Raw genomic sequence first — 15,582 nt, forward strand, 5'->3', positions numbered from 1 at the left:
TAGACTTGAAAATTTGACAACAAGAAGAGAAATTTATACTAAACGGCCAAATTCGCTCCTGACCCTTCCAAAGGGTCCAGGGCGAATTTCTTGAGAAAGAGATTATCACCTTAGATTCTTGCACTTTAAGGTCTTGTTTGATGCAAATATACTTGTATACCTATTAGGAGGAGTATGATGTTGAAACTTGAACATGAAAACTTGAGCAAAGTGGAGAATTTGAGCTAGAACCTCCAATTCACTCTTGACCCTTCCAAAGGTAAATGAGTGAATTTCTCCAAGAGCACCTTCTTGCCCCTTATTTGGATTAAAATCATGATTCTATGCCTTTAGTAAAAGGGACTTGATCCATACATACTCTTGAAGTGCATTCAAAGAAAGTGAAGTGATGAAATATGGAGAATTTATGCAAAAAGCAAAATTTCGCTCCAGACCCTTCCAAAGGGTCCAGAGCGAAATTCTTTGTGGTCATGTACCTTCCAAAGGTACCAAAGCAAAATTTCTTGAAGCCTCCTTTTTTGCTCCTAATTTGCATCAAATCTAGGCTCCAAAGGCATTGGTTAAGGTTGAGACACCCTTAGACAAACATTTGAGTGAATTGTGGTCACAAAATGTTAAGAATTTGAGCAATAAATCCAAATTTCGCTCCTGACCCATCCAAAGGGTCTAGAGCGACTTTTCCAAGGGGTCATGTACCTTCCAAAGGTACACAAGTGAACTTGTCAATAGTTGCTCTTTGACTCCAAATTTGAGCAAGGAAACCCTTAGGATGCCTTCCTAGCATGGACCAAGGTGAAGGAGAAAGTAAAGTGAAGGATGGATTGAGCATGAAAAGACAATTTTGCTCCTGACCCTCAGAGCAAATTTATCTTAGCTTGAGTACCTTGCTGAGGGTCTGGAGCGAATCAAGGTGAGACATGCATCTTAAAAGAAATTTTTTAAGGAGTCTCCGCTTAAGCTCTCTTAAAAGGTTTGAACTTGTTAAAAGTCATGAGCAATGATGTGAAAATTGAGTGAAGATATGAATTTCGCTCTTGACCCTTTCAAAGGGACAGGAGCGAATTTCACCTAAGCCCAACCTCTCAAAGGGTCCAGAGCGAAATCCTTCTTTTAGGCCTTTTTGAGGGTCGAATAAATGATATCTTCAGGAGAGAGGGATTGAAAGGTGAAAATCAATGCAAATTGAAGTAAGATGAGTGTAAATTGAGCCTAAAGGAGCAAATTCACTCCTGACCCTTCCAAAGGGTCCAGAGCGAAATTCCTAGGAAGTCTTGTGCCTTGCCTAAGCCCTTGACCGAAACATATTCTTAAGCATTTTTTAAGGCAAATGATTTGATCTTGATAAGGTAAGGGTGAGAGATGAAGTTCTATGAAGGAAGAATTGAGCAAAAGGAGCAAATTCGCTGCTGACCCTCTCAAAGGGTCCAGAGCGAAAATTTCATTATAGGTCATGTCCTTCCAAAGGGTCCAGAGTGAATTTTCATTATAGGTCCTGTCCTTCCAAAGGGTCCAAAATGAATTTTATCATAGGTCCTATCCTTTCAAAGGGACCAGAGCGAAATTGATCCTAGTGCCTTCTTATTGATGGTTTGAAGTGAGAAATGCCATGTTAGGATGAATATATCATATGTGCTTGATACCATCTTTTATTTGTTTTGCAGATCTACAAGACCAAGTTGGAAGGAGATCAGGCAAAGACAAGGACGACCTCTTCAAACCTCATCATCATCAAGGACACCTTAGGTGCAAGGAATAAGACTAAAAGTGTTAAAGACTTCAAGTGTTCAAGAAATTGCAAGCAATGGAGCTAACCATCCTCAAAGATCTCATTCTATCACATGGAGAAATCACAAGATATCAGAAGAATGATCATACAAATATTTCAAGGCAAGATGAGCTTCCAAAGAAGAAGGAATGACTTGATCATGAAGAAGCCTCATCAAAAATAAGAAAGTCAAAGAAGAGATACCCCATTCATCAAGTACAAGGACAAAAGAGGATCAACCAAGGTTAGTGCAAGGGTACGTTGAAGAAACCGATAGTTCCAAAAGAGTTAATCAAAGTTAGATTCTCATTATCACTACATTGAGTATCAAAAGAGATACAACATTCCTTGACCAAGCAAATGCTAGACAAGGTGGCATCCCAATCACTATTCCTCCAATTAGAAGGCTCCACATCAGCATGTCCAGATTTAGTGAACCATGCTTATACATGAAGGCACAAACTCCGATGTACCTACCCCTGTTTCCTATTGGTTCTCATGCATTGAACCCAGGTTGACCTCAATGAATACGTCTCCTTGTGACATGACGATAACCCTTTTAAGCTATTATTAAATATTGTTAGTCCTTATATATTAAAAAAAAACAAAGTGGATAAAGATCACTTAGGCAACTTGTATAACATAAATACATTCTAAGCAAGGTCAAATCTACATAAAGAAGATGAATTCATTATCATATAGCCCACCCAAACTGAAGAACTCAACCCAAGATAGATCCAAAGTTTAACAAAAGATCTCAAACATTTCACTCAAGAAAAACAACTTTTACAAAACTAACAATAATCAAATACACTAAGTAGGTCAAATTACATAAAGAAGATGAATTCATTATGATAGAACCCACCCAAACTAAGAACTCAATCCAAAATAGAACCAACATTTAACAAAAAAATCTCAACATTTTACTTAAACAAAATATCTTTTACAACACTAACAATAATCAAACCACAATCCTTACTAAATAATACTCATTCTTTAATTATAAAACTAAGTGTCTATAGACACATATAACATCATTGAATTACTCTAAATTAATTGTTATTTGTGTGTATGCTTTTAGACTAAGCTGAGATAGAGGTCATTTTCCTTCACAGCAAACGCGCAAACGACGAAAGCATGAGTTGCATGTTTGGTGGATAAAATTGCGTATTGGGAAGGAATAACAATCTTTTTCTTAAATCTCCATGAATCACAATTGCTCCGTCAGTTACCGGGGAGCTTTTTGCTGAAGAGTTTGATGCGAAAGTCACACTACAATATTATTCAAACTGAGGACGTATGAGGCCACAAAAACATTTTTCTTCACAGTTTCAACAGACCACCTCCAAATCTCAGGTATGCCGCTGACTTTTTCATTACACAGCAATGCATGAACCCTAGTAGACTACAGCTACCACATCTAGATTTCCCTCAAAACTAATCAAACAGGTGATGCTGATTTAATTATGTCTTTCGGATCTGCTTTGAAATCTTCCAATTTGTGCCTGTATGGTTGTGATTTTAGAATTTAAGTAATGATTTGTATTTCTGACATTTCAGACGTGCATTTGATTTTCAAGCTCCTTAAAATGAGAAATGAACATCTGCTACCAAGAACATGATCAACAATGCTAGCACCATGCCCATGAGGGGAGTAGAAAATGGCTGTAGCATCTCTTGTATTTGTTTCTTTACTATTTAAAAAAATAAAATTATGGGGTCTGTGAGACCCACAAAACCAACACACAGAAAAAAGAAGAAGAAATTCTGTAATTTGTGTTGGAATCCAACCCTGAAATGGATCTGACTGAAGATCACGAAAATAAGGGGGCCTTTTCTTCTATGAAGGGTTTGTTTCTCCTCATATTTTGTCACTTATCGGGGTGCATCTTGGTGGAGTGGTGTGCCAGTAAGTATGGTAACTGAAGTATCTCAAGTAATAAAAGGAATAGATGTAGTAGCTTTTTCCAAGGAATACATCTTGCATGTTTTTTTTCCAAAGGGACTCTAGGAGGACACACGTTCTTGATGGCTTCGTACTGAGATGTTATTTGTTGCTTTATAAGTTGTGGCATGGCTTTGTGATTATAAACCTGTAAGTCTCTTGCTTTTCACTTGGGCCCAAGGAATGTATGATTCTTTCCATTGAGACTGTGAGACGAGTTCAGACTTTATAATTTTGTAGCTCTCACGCTTTGTAAGATGAACTTTTTTAAGATTTAAAAAGAATAAAATAAATCATCCAACACTATTAGTTCATTCTTTTGGCAAATTTTTCACACTGTTTTTTCTATAATTGGTGAGGAACATGGTTTGTTGGTATGTGTAATTCTGGACTGGAGCAACTTGCATTAAAATGACGTTTACTTCTGTATGCTTTTTATTTTCCTTATGCTACTGCCTTTTTGTATATTTTCTAGCCAAGGGAGGTTATTTGCAGCAAATTCAAGATATTGAAGATTCATTGTCTTTCATTTGAGTTTCTTTCCTGCATTACAAGCTATATTCTATTGCAATGGATCCCTACTGCTTTATGCACCATCCTGCTCTTTTGTCCCAATGTTCTTTCAGTATTCAAGCATTGTTCACCTTATCATTTTTCTGTGCAATCTTGCTTCTCTTAAAAGTTAACTTGGTGGAAGGTAGATTGTGATATTCCCGCTTTTTCAGTATTTAACTTTCCTGTTTGTTGTTTCAGTAATCTAAGGCTTGAATGCTTGTTTTAAAGATTCCAAATCTTATATTGATTTATGAAATGATGTTTCCTACATGATGTAGGATGCAAATATGCATGATTGCTCTGGTGTGCCACTCTTTACTACATTGTTGTTCATGGTTCAGTTTATTTGAATTTCTGTTACTTTCCTCATTATGGTAGAGGTATCAATTAGGTTTTATTGATTGTTTATTGTGTCTTGCAGGCCTGTTGAAAATTTCTAGGGCAGATCTGTGTAATTTGGAAATCAATTTGGTCCTTTTTCTACTTAGGTTCAATATGGTAATGCTGAAAAGGGTTTACATAAGATATGGTGATGCTAGATCTAGTAATGAGCTTTAAGAGATAGAAGCAGAGTTCAGTGCATAAAGTACTTGGAGATATCTGTAATTCTCAACCACTGGTAGCTTTAACTTCCAAAGAGTTGATTGGAGTCGAAAATATGACCCTATAAATATCAAACCAATTCGCTTGCAGGCCTTGGCCATCAGGAATGCAATGTTGCCTTTGTGTAAGCTCTTGGAAAGTTGTAACTATTTTGTTTAGTTTTAATTTAGACAACATATCTTTGGAGATGTTAATGACAACTTGAGCTGCTACTTGAAAGTTGACAGTTGGAGATTAGTTCTCAGCAGCTGCTTGTGGAATTTTGCTGAGCCTCCGGTACCATGGTTTATATTTTGTACAGTATTCAGTCAATGCTCTTGACAAACGTTGCTGATTAAGTTTTCATGAGCATTGCACATAGTTATTCATTTATCTATAAGTTGGTAGAACAGAACACGACCTGCTATATTGGAATCTATTCTAAATATTACCAGTATTGAGTTCACTGAAAAGGGTAGCTTTTCTTTATTGAGAAGAAAGAGTGAATGGATAGAGAGAACTGAGACAATGTTATCTAGCATTCCACAAGTCTTCCCCTTTTTCAGAAAATCACCTCTCGAAAGTACTTTTTCTACAATTAGCAGTTTGGAAAATGACAGTGTATCTGCTCTCACATTGAAAGTGAGCACAGATCGGGAAGCTTACAGGCCTGGAGACTTAATCATTGCCACAGTAGAAATACACAATGCAAATTGTTTGGTTGAAAGTGGTGGACAAACGGAGATTGGTGTAGATGTCAGAGATGCAGTTCAAATTGAAAAGATAATTGTTGAAGTAAAAGGGATTCAAAAGTTTGATACACAATGGGTCATCACACAAAAACCATCACCAGGATCAAAACAAAGACGTGGTAAGATATACATCCATGTTTCTTCTGATCTTATTTTGTGTTACAAATTCCAATGAATTGCTATTCTGTGCGACATTAAAATTTGTTAATGATATTAAGCTCCCACAATTCATAATGAATTATTGCAAATACTTCTGGATTAGATTGTGTAAAGATTTTTCTGCATCAATGTTTCGGATCACACTCCACAATCCATCATCAGGATGAAAATGAGAGCATAAGGAAATAAAAATGAAAGATGCAGACCCAAACCTAGTCCAAATAGGAGAGAGGAGGAAAGGGAGAGGAGGGGGTTGCACGAGAACCAAAGACAAAATAAAATTTAAAGATAACACAAAAAGAGAAAATAAGAAAATAAAAGAGCCTAGAAGGACTAAACAAGCAAATAAATATAGCTCAACCAAAAGGGGGAGAACAGAGACCAAAAACAAAAGACAACATGAAATAAAAAGAATTAGAAGGAAGCCAAAACACACATATATATATATCTGTGTGTGTGTGTGAGTGTGTGCATACCCATGTATATATGTATATATGTTATTGCAAGAAAGAGAAGAAGAATATTGAAAAATAGTATACCAAATTCAAGTGTATTGTCCCCGGTTATTCATTATCATCTATGTTGTCGAATATTCTATATAGAGAGAAAGCATGATCTTAGGCATTATGGATCTGTGAGATTGACCTTTGATAAGTCGTTGTTTTCTATGGTGGAATTGGTACCATTCTAAGTTACCATGAAATATGAAATAGGAAACACAATCTCAGAAAGAAAATATGACTGCCAATATCAATTAGGTGCTTGATAATCTTTATTAGGCTCCCCAAAAAAGTTGAATAAAATCTTTTCAGCATTTGGTTTCTCAAAATCTTGCTCTTTTTTAAATTCAAATTAGTTTTAGGAGTAGAGTCAACCCCTTTTTCTACGTAATTAATCTTTATCCATTTGTTTTCTTGCTCCTTTTTGTTCTCAATTGTTCTTAGGATTGTAGTCAACCCTTTGGTTAACTTGAGTGGTCCTAGTGGTGAAGGTGTGGGTACTCATGATCAAATTTGGAGGGTGGGGAGGTGGGGTGGTAGGGGCCGTAGGGTTGTACACCTTAATGAACAATATATAAGGTGAATGGAAAAAAACAATTCTGTTGTAGAATGATGTATTATGGGTTCTCGGACACTAATTTGGTGTCTCTCGTAGCGATTATTGTTTCTTATTTTCAACCCTTTAATCTTTTCAGTTGAACTTGATTTTTATCCATTTGTTGGCAAGATTAGAGTCAATTTTTTATTCTTACTAGGTTTCCTTAAAGAACTTTACAAATTTATTAATATTCTTGCTAAAGATTCAAATTTGTTTTGAAGAAGGAAGAAATATGGCTACATTCTTCATCAATGATCATTTGTTTGTACTTCCATCATATTATAGACAAGTCAATTATGGTTGCACTTGACCTTCCTTGAGTGATAATCTTCAACAAGGGGTCCTGGTGGATCTAGAACAATGAGATTGTTTCTCTTCTTTCAGATGTCCATAATATCTATTATCGACACTTTTTTCTTTCCATTCCTGTTTATACATTCTATCCTTTTAGACTCTCTTCTTTTTTCATCTTAAGTTTTCCAAATAGAAATTAGAAATTTCATATTTAAAATTAAAAGGTTAAAAATATTATTGAAAGTTTTAAAAATTCAGTTGCTATTTAGAAAGATTACTGATGTAAAGCCTAAACAAGAGTTTTTTTTTCTTTTTTCGTAGGTCCTCCCTATTAGCCATATTCATTAATTTTTGTCTAATGAATTGAATTCTAAAAGTTCGAGGGGAACTGATAAATAATGGTTATTGCTGACCAAAGTTACTGCTATAATTTTTTTTTAATATCATTTCCATTTTGATAAAATACATTCAGCCTGTTATGTTCTTTAACAGCTACGCAGATAACTAAAGAACAGAATTCTGGCAGTGTGTAACTGCAGTTATTGAAGCAATGTAAGGAATTAAAATATGTGTTTCCTGGGGATGTGCTGAAGGTAGGGATGGCTGTCGAGAACACCCTGTCATCCTTGAAATTGCCAGGAGGACCCCATGGATCCAAAAAAAAATAAAGATTCCCCCATGGATCCAAAATAAAAAAAAAATATTCACATTTATAAAAATTGCAGTTAGCTCTGTAAATTATCTTTTCCAAAATGTTTGTGAGTTTCTGACTCTTTACCATTTCCTGGGAAGCAGGTGAGGCAAAAACAGAAAGAAAATATATTTATTGTTAGTAATAAGTAGGCATTCTCTTGTCTTTTTCTTGAAGGTTTAGAAAACAAGAACAACTTTGCCGCACTATGTAGGTCTACTGGCCTATATATCATCAGCATTACATCTATTGCTGCACATAATAAGGAAATATGCCTATTAACAGTTTTATGTATAGTTTGCAAGTGAAGTGACTCTTGTGGTCCATTTTGCATTGTACGGTGTTAATCTTATTACTAAGTTATTGATTATGGTATATATAGCTCAAAATTATAAATCATACGAACAGTGATACTCATAATTGTCAATAAATAGAATACGAAAATACCTCATTCATAATTTACAAAAATGAAAATACTCAAATTTCAAAATGTCATCACGCAATGAAAATTCGAAATTACAATCAATGTTTAATAGTTTTCATATTCTTCTTCATCAAAAGCATCAAGGTGAACATTTGGTTCAATTTCATTTGAACCACAATCATTTGGAGTGCCACTCCCACTCCCACTAGCCATGTCATGTGCCAAAGTTGTCTCATCTATAGAGACTTTGGCAAGCTGTGCAGCTGTAGCTTCTATATCAACACACTCCAGACTTAAATCCCAATTCTTTGTCATGTCCCCATTGTATTCATGTGTCTTGTCACATTTGAACCACAATCATTTGGAGTGCCACTCCCACTCCCACTAGCCATGTCATGTGCAAAAGTTGTCTCATCTATAGAGACTTTGGCAAGCTGTGCAGCTGTAGCTTCTATATCAACACACTCCAGACTTAAATCCCAATTCTTTGTCATGTCCCCATTGTATTCATGTGTCTTGTGTGACAAGAGACAAAGGTTGGAGTGTACATAGACCAAATCCTTTGCTTTTTTTTTTACCCAAACAGTTGCGCTTAACCAAGTGGATGAAGGAGAATGTATTCCAATTCCACCCAGGTGAAGACGAAATTGCAACTTGTTTAATTTGCATAGAACATTTAGTATTTAATTTTATAAATACAAAACATAAAATTATATTATTATAAAAAATATAGCATTATAGCATTGAATGGAAAACAAGTAAAATAAAAAATAAAAAGATACATACTTGGGAGAGAATTTAAATTGCAAGAGGCTGCAGGAAAATGGAGCTTTGACCATGTAGATACCACAAATTATGAGCATCTTTCCTATATTTGTCTCGAAGAGCAGAATTATCATGATTCTTTGAAGTGGCCAAACTCTCTCAAGACAATAATTTGGATATCTTAATCTGAAATACCTTTAAAATTGCAGCCTTGTAGCCAGTAGCAACCTTCTCATCCCTATTTTGTGGCACCCTCCTCTGAAAAATTGATTACTCAAAATAATTGGATGATCAATTCAATTATATACCATCGTATATAAAGAGTTTACAAGACGACGTTCTAAGAACTAGTCGTTTAAGTGAAAACTAAAAAGCTTAAAAAGCTAAATAAAGCTGAAACGTTTAAAACTAAAAAGCAAACTATGCGTTCTTATAAAAGAAGCAATAGTTGACTAATGACTCACTAAATGACCATTAATAGAACCACAAAAGAAGGTAACTGACTAAAAGAATTAATTATTCTAATACCCTCCCTTAATGGTCATTGTATCAACTAAGTACCTGACAGAGGGCACTGTAGGTCTTTTGATTATAAATGCAATGCAAAGAACACTCTGCTGCTACAAAGACCCTCCTAGGATTTGCAAAGTGTTAATGACCAAGAATAGCTGATTCTAGATGACTGATGTAACCCTCACACACCAATTATAGCATTGGTACACGCGAATTGCAGAAGCCCGAGACCATGATTTTGAGGAAAAATCGGCAAACCCTTTTGCAGAAGAGTACTGAGCACTATTTGCTCCAACAACTCCAAAACAAACTGCAAGATACCATGGTTGCAGATGTTCGCCCTAGCAACACCAGGTGCGACCCAAACTTGACTGCAATAAAGCACGATTTTTGAGGAAAAAATCGTCAAACCCTGAAAATTGGAACCCTCCAAAAGAGAATTCATGATTTTTGAGGAGAAAGTCGAAAAACCAAGAAATCTGAGGGTTACAAATCATCGTTTTTGGGAAAAAACGGTAAAACCTAGATAATCAAAATCCCATGCGAACATCGCAGATTACAGATGAAAAATTGTGAAAACCTTGCAAACAATTTTTGAGGAATAAATCGTGAAAACCCTGCAAACAATTTTTGAGGAAAAAATCGTAAAAACCCTAAAATGTCACGCAACAAAACACCAAACATTACGCGGCAAAAGCCTGATTTTGGAGGAAAAAATCAAGCAAAAACCCTCCCATGATTTTTTATGAAAAAAATCAGAAAACCGACAGACAATTTTTCAAGAAAAAATCATGAAAACCATGGGACCTGTAGGATGAGAGGTCGGGTCCAAATCAATCTGATCAAGGCAACGATATTCAAATATCGTTAACATGCGTTGTTTCCAGGTGTTGTTGTAGCTGTTGAACTTCTGATTGTGTTCCAACATGATGTTGGTCAAAGATGCCATCACGAAAATCGAGGTTGAATGAGGTCAACGAGTGAAGGCACGAGACAGACGAATTTGATTAAAAAATCAGAATAGAAGCAACTACACAAATCTAAAACCCTGGAACGGAATTCGAGGCACGAATCCCAATGCACGAATTTTAAGGTTTGCTGAAAAACCTAGAAATTAAAATTTCTTGCAAATTTCTAGCTTGAATGTTCGCCCTAGCAACACCAGGTGTGACCCAAACTTGACTGCAACAAAGCACGATTTTTGATGAAAAAACCGTCATACCCTGAAAATTGGAACTCTCCAAAAGAGAATTCATGATTTTTGAGGAGAAAGTCAAAAAACCAAGAAATCTAAGGTTACAAATCATTGTTTTTGGGAAAAAACGGTAAAACCTAGATAATCAAAATCCCATGTGAACATCGCGGATTACAGGTGAAAAATTATAAACCCTGCAAACAATTTTTGAGGAAAAAATCGTAAAAACCCTAAAATGTCGCGCAACAAAACACCAGACATCACGCGGCAAAAGCCTGTTTTTTGAGGAAAAAATCAAGTAAAACCCTCCCATGATTTTTTATGGAAAAAATCAGAAAACCGACAAACAATTTTTCAAGAAAAAGTCATTAAAACCATGGGACCTGTAGGACGAGAGGTCGGGTCCAAATCAATCTGATCAAGGCAACGATATTCAAATATTGTTAACATGCGCTGTTTCCAGGTGTTGTTGTAGCTGTTGAACTTCTGACTGTGTTCCAACATGATGTTGGTCAAAGATGCCATCACGAAAATCGAGGTTGAACGAGGTCAATCGAGTGAAGGCACGAGATAGACGAATTTGATTAAAAAATCAGAATAGAAGCAACTACACAAATCTGAAACCCTGGAACATAATTCGAGGCACGAATCCCAATGCACGAATTTTAAGGTTTGCTGAAAAAACTAGAAATTAAAATATCCTGCAAATTTCTAGCTTGAATTTTTTTTGAAGAAAATCAGAAAAATAATAATCTGCAAAAAATAAATACCTTTGATTTTTTTGTTAAAAAAACAGATGAGTTTTTTGTTGTTGTAAAAACATTGAAAAAAGTAGGGCTTTGGTAGAAACCCTAAAAAACCCTAAGTGCTGGTGGGTCACATCGTGGAAGGGCACACAAAAAAAATCGCGCCACAATCGGAAAAAAACTTGTGCGAAAAACCCTCGTTGCAAGCCCAAAAAATCGCGAATAGAATCGCACAATCTAAAAAAATGGTTGTCGCTCAAGGAAAAATCGCAAAAATATGCAGTCGAGGGGCTTTGAAAATCGTGCAAAACAAAGTTTTTTTTTAAAAAAAATCTGCCCGCCCCCCCCAAAAACCGTCGGGAAAAGAAAACGTGCTACCTCTGGATGCAAAAAACACGCATTGCCGCAGTCACGCAGTCCATGAAAAGCACAGAAACCGCGAGGTCTGAATCGTGATTTTGCAGAAAAAAAAAATCTGTGATTTTCCAGATGCAGACGTTGAGGAAAATCACCGCTCAATTAAACCCTTGAACTTGCAAAGAAAAACGACCAGAAACCCTCGACATGCCAAAAAAAATTCCGCTTTGCAAAACTCTCGAGCAAATCTGCCTTCAAAAAAAAAAGCCCAACAATTTTTTTAATAAAAAAAACTAATTAAATTTTTTTTGGAAATAAATTCCAAGTAGCGCCTTTATGATTTACCTTCATGAATTTTAAAAAAATTCGCCAAATCCTAAAGAATCCCATCGACGCTCTGACACCATGAAAAATTGATTGCTCAGAATAATCAGATGATCTTTTCAATGATATGCAATCGTATATTAAGAGTTTACAAGACGATGTTCTAAATTAAGAATTAGTTGTTTAAGTGAAAACTAAAAAGCTGAAAAAGCTAAATAAAGCTGAAAAGTTTAAAACTAAAAAGCAAACTATGCGTTCTTATAAAAGAAGCAATGGTTGACTAATGACTAACTAAATGACCATTAATAGAACCACAAAAGAAGGTAACTGACTAAAAGAATTAATTATTCTAATACCCTCCCTTGATGGTCATTGTATCAACTAAGTACCCGATAGAGGGCACTGTAGGTCTTTTGATCATAAATGCAATACAAAGAACACTCTGCTGCTACAAAGACCCTCCTAGGATCTGCAAAGTGTTAATGACCAAGAATAGCTGATTCTGGATGACTGATGTAACCCTCACACACGAATTATAGAACTGGTACACGCGAATTGCAGAAGCCTGAGACCATGATTTTGAGGAAAAATCAGCTAACCTTTTTGCAGAAGAGTACTGAGCACTATTTGCTCCAACAACTCCAAAACAAACTACAAGATACCACGGTTTGACCATTAATAGAACCACAAAAGAAGGTAACTGACTAAAAGAATTAATTATTCTAATATCCTCATCCCTGTATGGTGGCACCCTCCTCGACAATGAAAGTATATTTTTGCCATAATACTTTGGTGACAAAGCAAATGCTAAGAGATGTAAGTGGTTGGTCATGTTATTCCAACAATCAACAATAATATTTTGCACAATTTTGAAAAATGTTTCAATTGGGTCATGTTCTTTGGCTTCTATTGTATTTCTTATTTTCTCCACCATGGAGTCCATGCTATCATAAATTTCACTCAAACATGGGCAATCAATATCAGCATACCTAATCATGTTGATGATGGGCTCAATGAAATTCAAAACATATTCCACACAAGCCAACCACTCATCATTGAGGATCAATGTTTTTACTTTTTGGGCTCTTTATGCACTTGTTTGGTTCCATTCTCCACAAGCTGTTGATTACCATAGAACTCAAGGCCCCTCACACATTCACAAGTCGTATTAAGATAATTGTATGAGATACAAATTGAGTTTCGATAACCTAATATGGGATAAAAAAGTACATGTCACATATCAACAATAAAAAGTAAAAATAAAAAAAATATATAAAAGAATAAAATTTAAATTACCTTCAACAACTCCGACTTGGAGAAGGGCTTGAAGATGTCTTGTGACATATGATGACTAGTCACAAACTTTTGGATCTCCTTGCCCTCCATGTAGATTTGTTTGACACACTCAATTTGTGTGCCAATTTTTTGCAATATCAAATTGAGTGGACTATACACAGTGTCTAAAAAATGTGACTATATGTATCTTCCACTATAGACCTAACTGACTCACAATTTTTCGTGTGGCTCTTTATGACTTGGACAACATTTTCAAAGCCCACCATTTCAATTGATTCTATGAGGATATTGGCAATGAAACTTGCATCTTTACTTGCCCCTCACAATCCACTGCCTTCAGTAACATCGCTCCTTTAGGGGACATTGCTATAACATTGATCAATGGTTTATTTTTGCAGTTTTTCCATGCATTAGAAATGATGGACACACTTGATTTCTCTCAATGATGCCTCTATTGAAGCTTTCTCCTTCACCAATAAGGTGGTTCACACCTTTTCATGCCTAGGACTAATGTAATCAGAATGTGTATTGGAAAAGGTCATCACCATATCCTGCCAATAAGGTGATCTAACAAGGCTGAAAGGAAGACCATTGCCATAAATGTAAGGAGCGATGCTCTAATCTGCAATCTCCCTCACTTCATTCTTGAAGGCCTTCTCTAATGGGCCTCTTTGTCATGAAACTGAAACATTCTCTTCTTCAAAAGATGGTGGCATTGGCAAGAATGGATGTGGGCCAGCTGGTTATGATAAGCTACTAGGAGGTTTGTGCAAGCTTTTCTTGGCAAGAAGATTCACAAGAGCCTTTGATCTATTACTTGCCATGAAAGCATCGTCTTGTTCTTTAATTTATATTTGTTGATTTGATAACTCTTTTTTCTTTGGCCTAGGACAAACTTTTATTCCATGTAAAGGAATAGTTCAAAAGTGATCTTTTACTTGAAAGTATGAGCACTTATACTCTTTTCCATATTAGCTACAATGCCAAAGATAATCCCCACCACTAGGAAGTAGTCAAATCATTGTTGGATGTCACCAAAGAGGTGACGATTTATCAAATTTAAATGAACTCTTTGCATTTGGGGCAACTGAATTAGAATTATCAGCCATTGTATATGAACCTAAAATAAAAAACATTACAAATTAACAACACTAGAATGAAAAAATAAAATAAAAATCTGCATTATAACCCCTCTTTTATGCATAAAAGTTTTTAAAAAGTTCAAACTTTACCCCAAAAAAATGAAAAATCTTCAAATTTTTTACTGAAAACTTGAAAAAAAATGAACCAACCTTCAAAACCCAGCAATGGCAGCGTGGAGGAAAAAAATGCCAGTTTTAACTTTTGTATTTGTAAATTGAGTTGCAAACTTGTTAAAACCTTATTTTTTGGGTGAGCAATGATATTGGGAAGTTTTTTTGTTTGGAAAAATGCTTCTTTTAAAAATGTTTTAAAGTTTTTTCAAGGCCCACAGGTTGCGGGTACGTTGGGGTTCCCCTAGGCATGGCCAAGGTACTGCTTGAGCACCCTGGGTTCCTTGTTGGTATTTTTGTGAAGGACCCACAAGGAACTTGGTGCACTTGGGTGGTACCTTAGGCATACCCAGGGGCAGACCCATATTGGACCCACATGGGTACAATTGGTAAAACAGAGGGACCTGGAAACACAGCCTTATTAGCCACAAACCTGGCCCTATTATGCCTTGAACCTTTCTCAATTCCTTGAATATATTGCATGTAGGAGAATAATAAACGAAATTCTATCCGCTCTTTGAACATTGGGTTTATGACAGTATCAGTGTCCACTCCATGCTTTTACACAATTTCTTCATGATCTCCATTGCAGCTATCTTGTAAAAAATTCTCCTTAAAGTTATTTCTTAATATTTGATGGGTTACTTTTTTGTTCATTATTTGGAAAGTGAAAACACTTTATTTACTAATTGTGGGGTGTTGAAACATACCCCAAACCATGATGACATAAAATCAGCCACCAAATTTGTAATGCTTTGAGGGTCTACATTTACTACCGACATTGTGATGACTTCCTTTAGATCTGCCTCCCTCAATTTGTGCAACATTCATGATCTATCTCTATTTTGTTGTATTATCTCAACAAATA

The 15,582-nt window shown here is 35.7% G+C and overlaps 1 protein-coding gene across 1 annotated transcript in view; it reads left to right on the plus strand.

The window, feature by feature from the left end:
• The first annotated feature begins 2,868 nt into the window (after positions 1–2,868).
• Positions 2,869–15,582, plus strand: part of LOC131039364 (uncharacterized) — a 116,467-nt gene continuing 103,753 nt past the window's right edge. Inside the window, exons 1-2 of the mRNA XM_057972082.2 lie at positions 2,869–3,121; positions 4,687–5,718. Of these exons, the coding sequence (XP_057828065.2) occupies positions 5,376–5,718 (343 nt within the window). The 5' untranslated portion in view covers positions 2,869–3,121; positions 4,687–5,375. The remainder of the gene's footprint in view (positions 3,122–4,686; positions 5,719–15,582) is intronic.

Source organism: Cryptomeria japonica, chromosome 10 (genome assembly GCF_030272615.1).
Source record: "Cryptomeria japonica chromosome 10, Sugi_1.0, whole genome shotgun sequence".
Taxonomy (NCBI): Eukaryota; Viridiplantae; Streptophyta; class Pinopsida; order Cupressales; family Cupressaceae; genus Cryptomeria; species Cryptomeria japonica.